We start from the raw sequence: 19,151 nt of genomic DNA on the forward strand, positions 1-19,151 counted from the left end.
ATTCATAGGGTCTTTTCAGTAAAAGAATCTGACAGCCAGGAAATACAGGGGAAACACTGAGTTTCTGTACAGGAAATACTGTCAAATGCAAGAGGCAAATGAAAGCAAAATCTTTTCCCCCGTTAAAAATGACGACAACAGAAAAGTTAGGTGTTACTTGGTGTAATTGCATTAAGTCAGTCATTTTAGAATAAAGTTTAGGTCCATGTTCCTTTAAGAACTTCTGCGCTGAATGCAGCTACTGTTGAGATAGTCAGTACAGAAGTTTATACCTAATTCAGTTTCTTTGCAGCTCTCTATTCACACAGTAGGGCAAACAGGATTTAACTTAGGGTATGTCTACACTACGAGAGTAGTTCGATTTTACTTAAATCGAATATGTGGAATTGATATTACAAAGTCGAACGTGTGTATCCACACTAAGGACAGTAATTCGACTGTGTGAGTCCACACTAACGGGGCAAGCGTCGACATTGGAAGCGGTGCACTGTGGGCAGCTATCCCACAGTTCCCGCAGTCCCCGCTGCCCACTGGAATTCTGGGTCGAGCCCCCAATGCCTGCTGGGGAAAAAAAATGTGTCGAGGGTGGTTTTGGGTAACTGTCGTCAGCCAACTGTCACTCCTGCCCTCCCTCCCTGAAAGCGCCGGTGGGCAATCAGTTCGCGCACTTTTCTGGTGAGTGACAGCGCGGACGCTACAGCACTGCGAGCATGGAGCCCGCTGCGACCATCGCTGCAGTTATGGCCGTTGTCAACACCTCGCACCTTATCATCCACCTTTTCCAGAGGCAGATGCTGAGAAATCGGGCGAGGATGCTACGGCAGCGCGGTGAGGACATGAAGTCTGAGAGTCGCACAGACCTGTCACAAAGCACAGGACCCTGCGCCATGGGCATCATGGTGGCAATGGGTCATGTTGATGCTGTGGAACGGCGATTCTGGGCACAGGAAACAAGCACAGACTGGTGGGACCGCATAGTGCTACAGGTCTGGGATGAATCACAGTGGCTGCGAAACTTTCGCATGCAGAAGGGAACTTTCCTGGAACTTTGTGAGTTGCTGTTCCCTGCCCTGAAGCGCAAGGACACCCGGATGCGAGCAGTCCTCACTGTCCAGAAGCGAGCGGCCATAGCCCTCTGGAAGCTTGCAACGCCAGACAGCTACCGGTCAGTCGCAAACCACTTTGGCATGGGCAAATCTACCGTGGGGGTTGTTGTGATGCAAGTAGCCAACGCAATCGTTGAGGTACTGCTGTCAAAGGTAGTGACCCTGGGAAACGTGGAGGTTCATCATAGATGGCTTCACCACGATGGGATTCCCAAACTGCGGTGGGGCTATAGATGGAACTCACATCCCTATCCTGGGACCGGACCACCAGGCCAGCCAGTACATTAACCGAAAAGGCTACTTTTCAATGGTGCTGCAAGCACTGGTGGACCGTAGGGGACGTTTTACAAACATCAACGTCGGATGGCCGGGCAAGGTTCATGACGCTCGTGTTTTCAGGAACTCTGGTCTGTTTAGACGGCTGCAGGAAGGTATTTACTTCCCAGACCACAAAATAACTGTTGGGGATGTGGAGATGCCTATAGTGATCCTCGGGGACCCAGCCTACCCGCTAATGCCCTGGCTCATGAAGCCCTATACTGGTGCCCTGGACACTGAAAAAGAACTCTTCAACTACCGTCTGAGCAAGTGCAGAATGGGGGTGGAGTGTGCTTTTGGACGTCTCAAGGGGAGATGGAGAAGCTTACTGACTCGCTGTGATCTCAGCGAAACCAATATCCCCATTGTTATTGCAGCTTGCTGTATGCTCCACAATGTCTGTGAGAGCAAGGGGGAGACCTTTATGGCGGGGTGGGAGGTTGAGGCGAATAGCCTGGCTGCTGATTACGCCCAGCCAGACAGCCGTGCGATTAGAAGAGCCCAGCGGGACGCACTGTGCATCCAGGAGGCTTTGAAAGCTAGGTTCCTGTGTGAGCAGGGTAACCTGTGACTATTAAGTTTGTTTACAGAGAAGCTGAACCTGCCCCAGTTTCTTTACCCAGTTAATGTTCACTATCCTCTCTGGTTTCATACCCCGTTCCCCCTGTTCCCCCCCTTCCAACACACGTTTAAAAATAAAATCACTGGAAATTTGTTAATGAACACCGTTTTCTTTATTACTGTTTTCACGGTAAAGTGTTGAAACTGGGACGCAGACTGTGGTGGGGAGCGGATGTAGTGTAGTGATGCAAAGGACACTTCTAAACTCGAGGAATGACAGGCTCCTGCTTCTAGAGTGGTCCGCACTGGTGGACTGGTTGTTTCAACGGAGCCTGCCACCCCTCCTGTTCGGGACTCTGTGGGGGGGGGGGGGGGGGGGGTGTGACAATGCGGTTCTGGCGGAACCCAACTGAGAGTGCCAACTCAGGACAAATTGCTAAAACAGGGCAGTTACAGTCTAAGGCTGGGGTTTTTCCACCTCTAAGGCAAACCAAACCAGCCAGACTAGGACGACTTCGGTCTCATCCCACTGGCTAACCGCAAGTCTCACAAGCAATCTCCTTAGACACTCCAGTTTCCCAGTATTACCACCAGTGCCACCCGTTATGGGGACAAATGGTTATGAAAACCAATACCCCAGTAAAAGAAAAAGGTTCTCCTGATCCCAAAGGACCAAGCCCCAGACCCAGGTCAATATACAAGTCAGATCTTACCCACAAATCACGCTGCTGCCAATCCTTTAGAATCTAAAATCTAAAGGTTTATTCATAAAAGGAAAAAGATAGAGATGAGAGTTAGAACTGGTTAAATGGAATCAGTTACATACAGTAATGGCAAAGTTCTTGGTTCAGGCTTGCAGCAGCGATGGAATAAACTGCAGGTTCAAATCACGTCTCTGGAATACATCCCCAGCTGGGATGGGTCATTCAGTCCTTTGTTCAGAGCTTCAGTTTGTAGCAAAGTTCCTCCAGAGGTAAGAAGCAGGATTGAAGACAAGATGGAGATGAGGCATCAGCCTTATATAGTCTTTTCCAGGTGTAAGAACACCTCTTTGTTCTCACTGTGGAAAATTACAGCAAAATGGAGTCTGGAGTCACATGGGCCAGTCCCTGCATACTTTGCTGAGTTACAAGGCGTATCTGCCTTCTCTCAATTGGTCCATTGTATAGCTGATGGTCCTTAATGGGCCATCAAGCAGGCTAGGCAGAGCTCATCTCAGCTTGTCTGGGATGTCACCCAGAAGCATAGCATAAGTTTGCCGTACAGACAGTATAGAGCCAATATTCATAACTTCAACTACAAAACTGATACACACATATAGACAGCATAATCATAACCAGTAAACCATAACCTTGTCCTAGACACCCCATTTGACCCCCTTTATACCAGATTTGGGTGCCACTACAGGACCTTGGTTGCAACAATGATCTATACGGTCCCAGTTTATGTCAATAACGTCACAGGGGGCTGTGACTTTGTGGCAAGGGGAGGACGGTTACAGATCCCCTGCTGCGTGGCTCTGTGATCCAGGATAAGGACCGCTGCATAACATCTCTAACCGCCCTCCCCCCCCCCCCCCAAAGTCACATAGGGCCCCCCCACACACACACACAGAAAATGAAAACCACCTCCCAGACTGACCAGGGTGCCTAGTGACTGCAATGTGTGTGTGACCTGCTGCTGAACCCCCGTGTTTGTACCCTGGTAAAGGTGACTGTCCTGTCCAATTAGCAACCCCCTTCCCCCCCCCTTCAAACAGACTCTCCTCTAAAAAAACCATGATGGAAACAGTAATTAACAGAAACATTTTTTTATTAGCAACTACACAGTTAGGGGATGAAACTGGGATGGGGGCTTGGGTGAGGCGGGAAGGAAAGGACTTATCAAATTTTGGGGAATGACAGCCTTCTGCTACTTGAGCAGTCTGCAGGGGTGGAGTGACAGTTTTCACGGAGTCTGCCGCCCCTCCTTCTTGGTACTTTGGGTGAGGGGGTATGGGACTTTGTGGCGGGTGATGGTGGTTACAGATAGACTGCAGCGGGGCTCTGTCCTCCTGCCTCCGGTCCTGAAGAACATCCACAAGGCACCGGAGTGTGTCCGTTTGATCCCTCATTAGTCCAAGCAGCGTTTGAGTCGCCTGCTGGTCTTCCTGCCGCCATCTCTCCTCCTGTTCGCTGTGTGCTCGCTGGTATTGCGACGTGTTCTCCCTCCACTGAGTCTGCTGGGTTGCCTCGGCTTGGGAGCAGACCATAAGTTCTGAGAACATGTCGTCCCGTGTCCTTTTCTTTCTACGCCTAATCTGCGCCAGCCTCTGGGAGTGTGATGCCAGGGTAGGTTGGGAGACAGTCACAGCTGTGGGATGGGAAAAGGAGTGAATTCCTCAGAAAGATAAATTTATTTTGTGAACAAAAAACAGTCTTTCTCTGTGAACAAGACCATGCACAGCACCTATCACATGCGCACTCAGGACAAGGTCAAATTTTTGGCCTTCACATTCAGTGCCTGGGGTCTTGCAGTGCAGATCAGACAAGCGGGGCAGGACAGCGGAATTTGGGTAGCAGGCTGACATGGTAAGCCATAGACTTGTGGCTGCTTAAAACTTTAATAAGAGCACTGCCCTCCTTTCACATTCAAAGCAATGCTCCTAGCGTTGGCCAGTTTCTGCTGCCAGCAATCCAGCAAGCATGAACTCTGCCCCTGTCCCACCCCGTCGCAGCTGTCCCCGGGAAAGATCCCTGTATGCAGGGCCGGCTCTAGGATTTTTCCCGCCCAAAGCAAAAAGAATTTTGGCCGCCCCGGTTCTTTAATTACCCCAGCCCCGGCCCCGCCTCAACTCCGCCCCTTCCCCAAATCCCCAGCCCTGTCTCCTCCCCCCAGGCTCTCAAGCCTAGGAGGGGGAGAAGTGGCGCCACGCCGCGGCCACTCAGTCTCCCCCCTCCCTCCCAGGTTTGAGAGCCTGGGAGGGAGGGGGAGACCCCGAGCCGCCGCAGCGTGCGAAACAGCTGATTCGCACGCCGCTGCTCCCTGGGAGGGAGGGCGAGTAGTGGCGCGCGAATCAGCTGTTTCGTGTGCCGTGGCAGCAGCAGCGGAGGTGAGCTAGGGCGGCCGGGGCACATTTTTAGGGGCGGCATTCTGGCGCCGGCCATGCCACCCCTAAAAATGTGCCGCCCCAAGCACCAGCTTGTTTTGCTGGTGCCTAGAGCCGGCCCTGCCTGTATGCTGCCCCTCTCCCGCCTCCACCGCATGGAGGTAAACCGCCGGTTACAGTTCTGTAAAGGAACAGGCAAGCAGTCCCAATACTAACATTCCCCTAATTCAAAGCAGGTCACCATGAGTGACATCACTCTGATGAGGATTTCAGAGACCAACAAAGAACGCATGCTTCGTGAAAGCCTGCAAAGACCAGGGCCGTATGCCGCCATGCTCTGCAAGGCAATGATCCCAGAGTACTTGCTGCTAGCCTGGCGCAGAAACGTTTCCTACTACGGAGGACACAACAAGGCCACTCTCCCAAGGAACCTCATGCAAAGGTTTTCCAATTACCTCCAGGAGAGCTTCATGGAGATGTCCCATGAGGATTTCAGCTCTATCCCCGGACATATAGACCGAATTTTACTGTAGCTGCACTGGCTTGGACTAAATAGTAGAGCACCTAGGGCAAACCAATCATGATAAACCCACTGTTAATATTAATGTTCTGTTCAAAATAAATGTTTACATGTTTAAAACACTTACCGACTGATCCTTCCCCTGATTCTGGGTCCGGGTTAACGACTGGGGACAGTTGGTAGGGGATCTCTGTGAGGGTGACGAAGAGATCCTGGCTGTCTGGGAAATCTGCGTTGTAAGCGCTGTCGACTGCCTCGTCCTCATCTCCTTCCTCATCTTCCCAGTCCGCTAACATCTCCGAGGAAGTAGCAGTCGACAATATCCCATCCTCAGAGTCCACAGTCAGTGGTGGGGTAGTGGTGGCGGCCGCACCTAGGATGGAATGCAGTGCCTCGTAGAAATGGCACGTCTGGGGCTGGGATCCAGAGCGTCCGTTTGCCTCTTTGGTCTTCTGGTACCCTTGTCTCAGCTCCTTGATTTTCATGTGGCACTGCATTGCATCCTGGCTGTATCCTCTTTCTATCATGGCTTTTGAGATCTTCTAGATCTTTCCATTCTGTCTTTTCGATCGCAGCTCCGAAAGCACGGACTCATCGCCCCACACAGCGATCAGATCCAAGACTTGCCGATCAGTCCATGCTGGGGCCCTCTTTCTATTCTGAGATTGCATGGCCATCTCTGCTGGAGAGCTCTGCATCGTTGCCAGTGCTGCTGAGCTCGCCACAATGTCCAAACAGGAAATGAGATTCAAACTGCCCAGACAGGAAAAGGAATTCAAATTTTCCCGGGGCTTTTCCTGTGTGGCTGGTCAGAGCATCCGAGCTCGGACTGCTGTCCAGAGCGTCAGAGTGGTGCACTGTGGGATAGCTCCCGGAGCTATTAGCGTCGATTTCCATCCACACCTACCCTAATTCGACATGGCCATGTCGAATTTAGCGCTACTCCCCTCGTTGGGGAGGAGTACAGAAGTCAAATTTAAGAGACCTCCATATCGAACTAAATAGCTTTGTTGTGTGGACGGGTGCAGAGTTAATTCGACTTAACACTGCTAAATTCGACATAACCTCCTAGTGTAGACCAGGCCTTAGAAGTGAGCCTTAGGGATTTAAGCACACAGCTCCCATAACAAATTGGTATTAAGTGGTTAAATCCACCTTCGTTACAGTTTATCCCTAGTTGCTTAACTAGTTCAGTTTGATAGCCTGCTGTTTGCTACATTACGAAAGGTAGACAAACCTACAAGCAATGGATTCCTCAAAGAAATCACTGCGTCTACATGCAGTTATCTTTACTCAGAAAGATTCTTTACCCAACCATGTATGCTAGAAATTCCATAGCAAGAGTTTCTACATCCCTGGGAGAAGTATGTGTCAGAATTCAGTTATCGAACAAGTTTGTGGCTGAACAAGTCTCATCTATGTTACCCATCAGTGCCTAAACAGGATATTTTAAAAGCCATGCTATGTTGCCCTCCCCCCCCCTTCACCGTTACTGAGAAGCCCTTTAGCTTTAACAATATTTGAAGCTGTTTCTACAGTTTTAGTAAAAATCCTAACATTGACAGGGTTTACAGAAAAAAAAAAAGTGAAAAATTAGTAAGTACAAAAGCAAAAAAGCCAGGGTCTCAACATTTCAAAATGGAAAGTGTTCCCAGGATGACCAAGGATTTGAACAGCTACCTGAACTTTCCTAAAACAGCTTGTGCCAGCGTGCCTAGTCTTTGCCTGTCCCATCAAACTAGCAAGTCTTACAACTCAGCCCATCATGATGCATCACTGTGGACTAGTAACCACTGCAATTCTCAATGGATCATGGTTGGTTCCTGTTTACCTAGGATGACAGAATTTAATGGGCTTCCTACCCCAAACTACTTACATTAAATGGGGTCTTTGAACTAGGCTATTATAAATTAAGAACAGGTGCCCAAATGTGAGGGTGAAAGCTAAAGCCACAAAGCAACCTGGTAGAACTCCACAGTTCTTAATGTTTAAAGTGTAGCAGACAGCAACATTAGAAATAAGGGATGTTTGTTTTTGAAAAGCTCTTGCTTTTCAATAGTATCTACTAGACTTCTGAAGAACACTCAAGCATCTCACCAATCCAGAAGCTGGGATGTCAACTGAGAAGATCCAAGCTCCAGAGAATACTCCTACCAGAACCTGAAGAGACAGACTCAGTAAACTGCAAAGTGGTGCTAACATCAGACCTAGGACATTTGAAGACAAGACTGCCAAGACCTGATTAGGACTACTAGAGATATCTTGGCTCCACTACCAACAGATCTCCTGAAATAAAGGAAGCAGAACGAACAGAGTAGGGTTACCATATCTCATAAATAAAAAAGAGAGGACCCTCCACGGGCCCTGGTCCCGCCCATTTCCCCACCCCTAACCCCGCCCCAACTCCGCCCATTCCCCACCCTAACTCCGCCCCCTCCTCCCTCCCACTCCCAGCCATGGGGAAAGGGCTGCCCCAGCGCTACCGGCTTCAGGGTTTGCCGGGCAGCCCCCAGACCCTGCGCCCCCAGCTGGCGCTTCCCCAGCGCAGCTGGAGCCCGGGAGGGGAAGTGCCCAGCCGGGGGCGCAGGGTCTGGAGGCTGCCCGGCAAACTGTGAAGCCAGTAGCACTCGGGCTTCGGGCAGCCCCCATGCCTCCGGACCCTGTGCCCCCAGCCAGGCACTTCCCCTCCCGGGCTCCGGCGGCGCAGGGTCCGGAGGCACGGGGGCTGCCCGAAGCCGGTAGCACTCGGGCAGCCCGGCTCTTAAACAGAGCCGAAGAGTCGGGGAGGAGCAGAGCCGCCATTTTCCCGGACATGTTCGGCTTTTTGGCAATTCCCCCCAGACGGGGGTTTGACTGCTGAAAAGCCGGACATGTCCGGGAAAAAGAGGATGTATGGTAACCCTAGAACAGAGGAGTTCTTGATTCCAGTCCAAGAAAAGGGAATATGCCAACACCACTTGTATGACCCTGAAGCAGAACTGAGGAGTCTCTCTCCTTGGTAATAAAGTCACCTAGTCAGGATTTTCTGCCCTTGCAGAACAGGTAACAGAAAACTGAAGAACTCTGTTCAAGGAATCTTCCTAGACACAGGGAAAAGTCTCAGACTAGACAAACTGCTCTCAAAAAAAAAAAAAATCAATAACCCTGATGTTTAGTATTCACCTCCTACAGAGTCCACAAACCTTAAAAAGACTGGAAAACAAGATGAAGATCCCAGTCTCTCCACCTGGAAATATGACAGTATATATCAGGGGTGGGCAAACTTTTTGGCCTGAGGGTCACATCGGGTTTCAGAAATTGTATGGAGGGTCGGTTAGGGGAGGCTGTGCCTCCCCAAACAGCCAGGCGTGGCCCAGCCCCCACCCCCTATCCGACTCTCCTCCCCCCCCCCCCCGCTTCTTGCGCCGACGGGCCCCCCCGGACCCTCTTCCCCATCCACCCCTCCTGCTCTGTCCCCTGACTACCCCCAGGTCCCCTGCCCCTAACTGCCCCCCCCGCTGTCCCATCCAACCCCCCCTTCCTTCCTGAATGCCCCCCCCGGACCCCTGCTCCAGCCAAACACCTCTTCTCCCTGACTGCCCCCAGACCCCCTACCCCCACTGCTACATCCAACCCCCCTCTTCTTCCTGACTGCCCCCCCCGGGACCCCTGCTCCACCACCCCCCCGCTCCCTGACACCCCCGGAACCCTTGCCCGCCCCCCACCGACCCATCTCCTCCTTCCTGACTGCCCCACCCCCTGGAACACCTGCCCCCATTCAACTCCCCTGTTCCCTGCCCTCTGACTGCCCCCACCCCTATCCACACCCCTGGCCCCTGACCACCCCCAAACTCCCCTGCCCTCTATCCAACCCTCCCTCTCCGCCCCCTTACCGTGCTGCCTGGAACACCGGTGGCTGATGGCGCTACAGCCACGCTGCCCGGCTGAAGCCAGCCACACACTGCACAGCACAGAGCACTGGGTCAGGCCAGGCTCTGCAGCTGCACTACCCCAGGAGCTTGCAGCGCCGCTGCCCAGAGCATTGCACGCACGGCACAGTGAGCTGAGGCTGTGCGGGAGGGGCTGGGGAGAGCAGGAGCTCAAGGGCCGGGCAGAATGGTCCCACGGGCTGCATGTGGTATATATGGTAAAGTAGGTGACAACTGAACTCCCTGATGAGTGTTTTCAGTGACCTGAAACATATGTGGTTCACGTGTAAATAGCATCTTTGTAATTAGTTTTATAGATAAAGGCATTACCTAATTACACTGTCATGGAACCTCTCTGTGGACTAGAGTCTAGACAGAGACAAGGATACACTCAGACCCGACAGTAGGAGAAGGTCAGGTACCAACTTTCCAGCTTAAAGGATGACATTCCATGGATACTTGCAGCCAGTTGGCCAGTAACAGGACTTAAATTTGTCGAATGAGAAGAGGCAATTTGCCAATTATAGTACCAATGTAGCAATTTTAATGTACTGTGGAACCAAGGAATAGGTGTTCTTAATCTCATCTGAAAATATCAGATCTACAAGTTAAGTGGGCATTGTCGCTACTTGAGTGTCCAGGGTCAGGTAAATTTAAAACAATATGAAAACACTTCTGAGGCATCTGCACTAGAAACAAGTTAGCTGCTACAGAAAGATGAAGGAAGAAAGTCCTAGAGCTTCCTGGCACTGCAGCAGAACAGGCTCCAGAACTGAAGCATCAGAGATGTGACACCAGACGGCCTAACCAAGTTGCAACAGAGGCTTTCAATACCAAGGAAGCGTACTCCCAAAAGTGACTGCTAATGTTTTTATTTTGAAAGAGTTGCTCCCAGGAAATTTGGGGGATGTCAATTTTAGTAAATTGCACATAAATAGAAGCATGCAAATCCAGCCTCTGTAGATGATATTGGAGCAGATCCGAGAAAGAACTTCAATTTGGGTCTGGGAATGGTTTTCAAGATTTCAGTGCTGAGGGTGTTTCAGCACTCAAGGACACTTTGGTTAGGGAACCCCGTTGAGGGGTTCCAGAACCCAAGGCAGCAGTTCTGGGCATGCCTCATAATTCTGGCCTGGAACTAGAAAGTGTTGTACTGATTTCATCTGGAGGACCTCACACAAAAAGGATCATCTAGGCCCTAGAGCAGGAGTGGACAAAATTTTTGGCCTGAGGGACACATCAGGTTTCTGAAATTATATGGAGGGCCTCCCCAAACAGCCAGGCGTGGCCCGGCCACCAACCCCTATCCAACCCCCCCACTTCTTGCCCCTTGACAGCCCCCCTGGGACTCCTGCGCCATCCAACCCCCCCGTTCCCAGTCCTGACAGCCCCCCGGGACTCCTTCCCCATCCACGCCTCCCTGTCCCCAGACCGCCCCCCCACCTTTGACTGCCGACTGCCACCCCGTCCAACCCCTCCTCTCCTTTCTGATAGACTGCCTGCTCCCCCCAGGACCGCTACCCCATCCAACCACCCCTTGTCCCTGACTGCCCCAGAACCCCTGCCCCTGACTGCCCCCTGCTGCCCCATCCAACCCCCCCCTTCCTGACTGCCCCCCCAGGACACCTGCCCCCATTCAACCGCCCTGTTGCCCACCCTCTGACCACCCCAACCCCTATCCACACCCCCACCCCAACCACCCCAAACTCCCCTGCCCCCTTACTGCGCTGCCTGGAGTGCCAGTGGCTGGCAGCGCTACAGCCACGCTGCTCAGAGCAATAGGTCAGGCAGCTGTGCTGGAGCCAGCCATGCCACTGTGCAACACAGAGCACCGGGTCAGGCCGCAGCTCTACTGCCGGGGGGGGCGGGGGGAGGGGGGAAGAGAGAAGAGAGGAAGAGCAGGGGAGGGGCCGGGGGATAGCCTCCTGGGCTAGGAGCTCAGGGGTGGGCAGGAGGGTCCCACAGGCTGGATGTGGCCCACGGGTCGTAGTGTGCCCACCTCTGCCCTAGAGCCTCAGCCGACTATCCCTGCAGGCCCTGGGAGAAAGCTATTGTTGACACAGTCTCATGTAAACACTACTCAGAGGTTAAGCATCTGATACCAAAAATGACTCTGGGACAGGAAAGCCAGTTTTTAAGTGCCAACTCAGTAGTCCCCAGCAGACCAGGTGACTCTGGTGCCATCCATAAGAACTGCCATCAGCAATGCCAGGTTCTCAACACCGGACTCAATCTAGATAGCTCTGGGGACTATCAGCCACTTATGCGAGACAGGCTCACAGCATGCAATTTTCCTGATCCTGCAATGCTAAATTCTTAGCATTGGACTGCTAAGCCCAGAGAGTTGATAGTTCCACAAAAATCAAGGGAGCTGGCACTTCAGCACCTGAGTGAGCCAGTGTTTGCAAGTCAGTGAACTTGGTGACAGTCATGATGGGGATAACACCACTTTACTAAGTGACATTTCAGAGATTGTCAGATGGGTTCAGGGCTATTGACTATCCGCAAACCCAAGGACCTGGGTATATGTGTCTAGTAGTAGCGAGCCACTTTGACAAATGGTTTACCTAAGTTATTGGTGCTATACCTTTGGCAGCTAGCTATGTTGACTCAGATGGATCCCATGATCCCATTGTCACTTGAGTACAAAACCTCACACTAGTGGTTCACCAGTCACTGATGCTGGATTTTTGACTCTGGGGGAAACGAGAGACATCTGTGCACCAAGCCACTTCAAGCAAGTGGCAGTCAGTTGTACTGGATCCTCCGCAGCAGATTGTCAGACGGGCCTGGAGACCGAATGCCACTTCACTTTGAAGTTTGTAAGCACTTACTTGAAGCAGTCTAAGGTATTAAAATCCTGGTACCTAGACAATGACGACCCAGACTGGTATGGGGACATTAATACTCAATATAGTGTGCTGCAGACCACTTTAATGACAAATTCTAGGCACTGGACTCTGTTGATCCAGCTGAATGCAGGGACCTTGGTACCACTTCGAGATCACTGAACCACTACCGGTTCACTAGAGTCAGCAGTGCCAGAACTCTGGCATCAGAACAGGTAGACCTGGAGGGGGGAATCCAGCGATCTTTGTGCTGTGTCAGTGCTGAAGCCTCAGCAACGGGCTCAGTCAGTTGGTTAAGACCAGGAACCTGGATGCCATTTAACCTGAGAGAAACTACAATCTCTTTTTTTAAACCCATTTAGGTATGTCGTAGACTTACTGAACATTAACGCCTTACCACCATATGTGATGTAGTAATTTTGGCTCTGATCAGAACGTGTTCTTACATCTACCACAAGGTATTTAAAGTATGGTTCAATGTAATGGAATATTAAGTATTGAGACACTAACAATCCCTCCATAATACATTAGTTATCCTGCAACATACACAATTAAAAAAAACTTGTTTGAATCTTGATCAAAGCAAACTGGTTGAATATAGCACTACACAATGCAGAATTTTTTAACAGTTATGTCCACATGCTGTTTCCACCTAACCATTATACAATTATGTTCTTGTATCATCTTCTCACCCCACCAAGTTCCAGTACCATCTTCTGCCCAAGGCAACAACCTGCTATATTTCAGAAGTAGTCAATCATCCTCTAACTAATACAAAACATGACAGTTTACGACAAATATAAAACCCAGCATCTCTGTAGTTAGTGTACCACACTACATGTTTTAGTGACTGCATTGTAGGCATGCCACAAAGTATCTACTTGCAATAGCTTGACTCAGGTCATCAAATCTCTCCTCTTCATCTGAAGCTAATACAGACTTTTAAAGGGTCACTGAAATTTAGCACCCTTTTTGAGTATTAATTGTTATAAATAAAATCTAAGATTTTTTTATAACTGAAATATCAGAAAACATTTTTGTTTTTTTCCAGTTTGTTTTCTGTGTGGCTCTCTCACCAAGTGAGAGAAAACACATCTTTAAGCATTAGGAAAGCATGGATGTAAAACTACAAATGTTAGCAGGAGGATCCAGAAAAAAAGGGTAGTACCGTCAGTTTGGTTTTTTGTTTTTTTTCCAAACTGACTAGATTTCTGTCTGACATTGGCTCTGTACAGAAACTTGGGGGACAATGCACAAGAAATTGCTACACAGAAACAATATTTGGAAACATTAAGATGACAAACTAAGGATTTAGAACTGAAGTGCAATCTGTTTTACTGTGTTGTCATTACTGCAATGCTGATTATGAAAAAAGTAAATCTGACGGTGTGGCTCTTGACTTTAGCTCAGCCCTACACTAAGAAAAATATCAGAAGATCTCATTTTTAAGATTTGCAAACATTACACTAAACAAAACCATGCAACTTACAGTAACGGGGGGAAAAAATCAACTTTCACACTTCAGTCACTGTGGCTAGATTCTGTATCTACGGCACTGTCTAGAATGCAATAAAGAGGGCTTCTTTTACAGTATTCGAGACTTGTGATGTCAGAGTTCTTGAAAACAGAAAGCTCTATTCAACTCTTAATTCACAGGAAGGCCACTAAAGTCTAAGCAGAAAGATTCAGGTACACACGCATAGATATTTTCTACACATTTTTAGATGTATAAAGTTTCCAATAGTTTTTTCTTTAAAATAACTGGCAACTCCTATAGCCGACAGACAGCATTACGTAGAATAAAAGTGGTCTTACTGACCTGACAGACTGAAGTTAGAAATAGTATCCAGTACATGTGAACTTCCCCACCCAAAGCAATGTGTTAACAACCCACACTATTAAAAGTGACCAAAAATGAATGCCAGAAGACATCTAGTGAAACTATTTATAAAGCTGAGGTTTTGGGGTTTTGCAGAAAATAGAAAGACCTACGTATCTTGTAAATGTTCTGCTTTACTCTGACTGTATGAAGAATTGTCGTGAAATGCAGAGTTTTCATATTTGTTTGGTCCTTTCACACAACAATGAGGGAGAGGACAACATTAAAGACAGCATAATATGGCAGGAAACCTAGGAACAGTATCTAAAGCTACTTCTTTAAAAAAAAGCTTACGTTTTGAGTGTGGGCCCCTTTAAAAGTCTGTCAATTCCACTTCATGCATGTTGGTACACTAAATGCCAAATTCTCGGTTTTAAAGTTAACTATTTTCCCCCATAGTCATTTACTACTATTTCTCAACTTCAATACAACACAAAAACAGTAGCATTGAGTACACTGGGCAGCCAACACAAACAGAAAGAGGAAAGGGTGATGAATGTTTGAAACAGTTTCTATATATCTTTTCTTGAGACATTCAAAAATTAAATATTTAACCCTGCTGTTTTCAGTATGGTCCTCTGAACTCAAAAGCCAGGAATCATTACATATGATGTTTGGAAAGAGGAAGCCTTTGCACAACTGTCTACAGACACTATGTGCAACAACTTAATATTTAAGTATGAGATTCTCTTTCATACATAGAATTGTTTAAACCTTTGTATGATCTATTAGAAAAGTTAACCCCAAACGTAGTCTACTCTAATGTCTGAGACACTGACTGCTCCTAATGTGTTCACCTCCTGCAAAAGAAGCTCACCTAAACACTGAAGGGGGGTGCGGAGGAGAAAAAAGTGTCAGGTTTTCTCCTAATGACTTGTTTTGACTTTCCTCCTTCCTCTGGATTAGGAAATAACTGTAGTTCTTTTATATTAAACTTATCCCTGTGGCTGAATATGACAGGTTCACAAAATGTAGTTTACTAATTTAACCGCTTTAATTTTAAACGAAATTAGTGTTTGGATGGCTTCTGTAATAACCTCATTGTAAAAGAGAAGAACCATTCTGACTATGTTTAAAAAAACAGTAACAGATAACATTAACACTGTGGCAAGGGAGTAATAGTTATACAAGTAACATAGTCTGCCTCCTCCCTTTGCAAGCACTGTATTAACCAGTGGCTCTCAAACTTTTTTAGTGGTGCCCCCTTTCACATAGCAAGCCTCTGAGTGCGACCCCCCCCCTTATAAATTAAAAACACCTTTTTATATATTTAACACCATTATACATACTGGAGGCAAAGCGGGATTTGGGGTGGAGGCTGACAGCTTGCGACCCCCCCATGTAATAACCTCGTGACCCCCTGAGGGGTCCCGACTCCCAGTTTAAGAACCCCTGGTATTAGCCAAGCTGTGCCATAAGTATTCCCTAGGTCTAGGAAATCAAAATATCAAGTCTGACATGAAGCAGCCTCCTTTGTCCTTACCCTACAATCTTTGTACATACTTAACCCCATATCTTAGCTTAATCCAATAGAGAGCTTTAGGTGTCACACCAGGGCATCTGACCATGTTTAAATAAGAATACAAGCCTGGAAGAAAAAAAAAAAGTTTAGTGTTTCTCCCTTTATGGCTTGTAAACATGGTCTCAGTTTGGTTTTCACACACTGAAACTGAATTTCTAGTCTGCTCTATTTTTTCCAGAAAGGCTATGGAGAATTACCAAGTATCAAGGAAGTGAAACATGAAGCAGCGTGTGAAAAGGAGAAGGATTTTTATTCAAATTCTTTTTTGTTTAGAGACCTCTGTGATGGGTTGGATCACAGAAACCCTGCCAACTGATGTGCCAAGACTACTTCTGCCCCTGCTTTCCCTGCCATCTTGGGACTCCAGCACCCTGTCTTGTTGAGCCAGACACACCAGTCTGCTCCAACACAGATCCAGGGTCTGAACCACGTGCCCCAAAGCTGCAGACTTAACTGAAAGCAACTTAAGAAGTGTTCCTGTCTTTAACACTCAGATGCCCAACTCCCAATGGGGTCCAAACCCCAAATAAATCCGTTTTTATCTTGTATAAAGCTTATACAGGGTAAACTCATAAGTTGTTCGCCCTCTATACCCCCCCCCCGTATTAATGCATATTCTGGATTAAATAAATAAACAACAAGCAATTTTATTAAATACAGAAAGGAGGATTTAAGTGATTCCAAGTAGTAGCAGACAGAACAAAGTGAATTACCAAGCAAAATAAAATAGAATACACCAGTTTCTTACTGTATTAGACAGACCTAACAGATAAAATCTCACCCTCAGAAATGTTTCAATAAGTTTCTTTCACAGACTGGATGCCTTCCTAGTCAGGGCACAATCCTTTCCCCGGTACAGCCCTTGTTCCAGCTCAGGTGGTAGGTAGGGCATTTCTCATGACCCCTTAGTTCTGTTCCACCCCCTTATATAGCTTTGGCACAAGGCAGGAATCTTTTGTCTCTCTGGGCCCCCACTGCACCCTTCTAAATGGAAAAGCACCAGGTTAAAGATGGATTCCAGTTCAGGTGACATGATCACATCACTAAGACTTCATTACCCACTTGCCAGCACACAGGTATACAGGAAGACTTACAAGCCATCTACAGACAATTGTCCAGGTTAATGGGAGCCATCAAGATTCCAAACCACCATTAATGGCCTACACTTTGCATAATTATGATAGGCCCTCAGAGTTATATTTCATATTTCTAGTTTCAGATACAATGATACAGTCATACAAGTAGGATGAACACACTCAGTAGATTATAAGTTTTATAATACCTTAAAAGAGACCTTTTGCATGAAGCATATTCCAGTTACATTATAGTCACTCATTAGCATATTTTCATAAAATCCATATAGAGTGCAACATCACAACCTCTCTCTCTCAATGCCCTCTCAACCAGCTGGAGGAGAATCCTTAGCAAAGATCCTGCCACTTTATGAGCCGAACGCCTCTCAGCCTCCAAAACAACTTCCAGAAAATAAAAGGAAGAAGTGTCAGGAATATAAAATACTGCCTAAGAGACTACAATATGCAAGTTTTAAAAAAAGCCTTCCACACATCCTTGACACATCGTAATAGCTAGGGCCTGATGAAGTTTAGCTATGCATGGGTAAAGAGGCATTTAAGTCAATAAGACTGTTTGGTTCTGTAGCTGCTGTTGAATTTTGTTTTTCTAACGTGTGTCTGGAGTGCCCCAGGACATCCACCCCCTTTTAATTATGGTTAGAAAGCCAAGGGATTAATAGAAATAAAGGTACAAACTCAGTTCTGCCCTGTCTGCCACTACTTCACATGTAGCTCAGTCACCATCTAACTTAGTGCCAAAAAAGGAGCAAACTACCAATGAAACAGGAGAGAGAAAAAAAACAGCCTCATTCTACTAGAATATGTTTTACATGAATTACACCTTACATTGAAGGCTGGCAGAATGTGGCTGCCCAACTAGTAAGCAGTACCTTGCAAAGCAGGGTAGTTTGCCCCAGTTGCCTGTTACATTCCACCCTAAAACAAATGGGTTGGTTTAAACTTTTAATTTATAAGTCCTTAATGGCATATAATGGGCTGGGACATTGCTACATAAGACTGAATCTTTCCATAAGTGACACGACCTAATTTGCGATTAGTAAAGATACTCCACCGACAAAGCTTCCTGTTTCTATGGGCTGCTGGCAGGGCATTCTCCATGGGAGGTCCTCAGCGCTGAAATTCATTTCTCACCCTTTGGTGAAATGCTAGAGATCAGGTCTCCTAGCATTCAGGGTATGCTACTACTTCGTGGCAAGTATAAAAACAAGAAACGGAACTGGAAGATAGAATTTAGTACTATCTGCCCAGGATGGGAAAAGCGCCCCACGGGAGAATGCACAGAATATTTAAAAAAAAAACAAGAACAATCAACACTACTGCACAGGGTGGTTGTTAGCTGTAGCCTGAGGGGGCAGTTTGGAGGGGGGGCGTTATAATTTAGCTTTCTAGAGTGCCCAGGGGTCAGCAGCGGCACCTTCACCAAATCTAAAACAAAACCCAACCCACCCGAGAGGAAAGACAAGATGGGGGGGGGGGGGAGGAAAGAGAATAGCTATGGCAGAGCCCCACGGGAGCGACGCCTGAGCCGCCGCCACGCCAGGGTGCGGGAGATGGAGGGAGCCGGGAGGAGAACAGGTCGCCAGGCTGGGGGGCTGCGGCGGAGGCTCTGCCAAAGGGGGGGCGTCTTGGGGGCTGCTGCAGGGAGAAGGAGGGTGGGGCGGGGCGGTACCTTGGCTCGCTGGTCCCAGCTGTACTGCGGCGGCGGCTTCTCCTCGTCCGCGGCCGGGGGGTCCTGGCCCGCCCCGCCCTGCGCGCCCCCCTTCGCCTCTTTCCGCCTCTTGGAGAAGAAGCAGCCCATGGTCCCGCCGCGCGCCCCCCCGGAGGCGCCTCCAGACAGCCAGGCACCCCCCCGCCGCGCGCCCGCACCGACGCAGCCACCCCACCCTGGCCTCTCCCCGCGCGCCGCTGCTTCCGACTTCTCCCACACCCGTCTCCCCTGGATACCGCGGCCCCGCCCCTCCACCTGCACCCAATGGCGGCTCGGCTCAGCTAATCAGCCTCGCCAGGCGCAAGAGCGCTGAGCTCGAGACGCTTTTAAAGAGACAGGCGCCGTTTTGCCTGGCCCCGCCTCCTCTCCTGCCCCTGCTGGGGGAAAGAGGGAAGCAAATAAATAAACACTTTCCCGCCCTCTTCTTCTGTGCCGGTGTAGCCCCACAAAATGCTCTGCTCCCGTTTTGCTATTTTGGGTGTACTGAGCATGCTCAGTCCAACTGAGCATGCTCAGTAACCTTCGTTGTAGCCACTGCCCTCTCTCTGCCCTCTCTCTGCCCTTACTTCTGCTAACGATTTGCTCCCTCCTCTTTGGG

The 19,151-nt window shown here is 48.7% G+C and overlaps 1 protein-coding gene across 1 annotated transcript in view; it reads right to left on the bottom strand.

Annotated features, from left to right (window-relative positions):
• The window catches only part of RP2 (RP2 activator of ARL3 GTPase), a 37,310-nt gene extending 18,510 nt beyond the window's left edge, over positions 1-18,800 (bottom strand). Inside the window, exon 1 of the mRNA XM_005283283.4 lies at positions 18,515-18,800. Coding sequence (XP_005283340.1) covers positions 18,515-18,643 — 129 coding nt within the window. The 5' untranslated portion in view covers positions 18,644-18,800. The remainder of the gene's footprint in view (positions 1-18,514) is intronic.
• Positions 18,801-19,151: the final 351 nt, after the last annotated feature.

Source organism: Chrysemys picta, chromosome 1 (genome assembly GCF_011386835.1).
Source record: "Chrysemys picta bellii isolate R12L10 chromosome 1, ASM1138683v2, whole genome shotgun sequence".
NCBI classification, from domain to species: domain Eukaryota; kingdom Metazoa; phylum Chordata; order Testudines; family Emydidae; genus Chrysemys; species Chrysemys picta.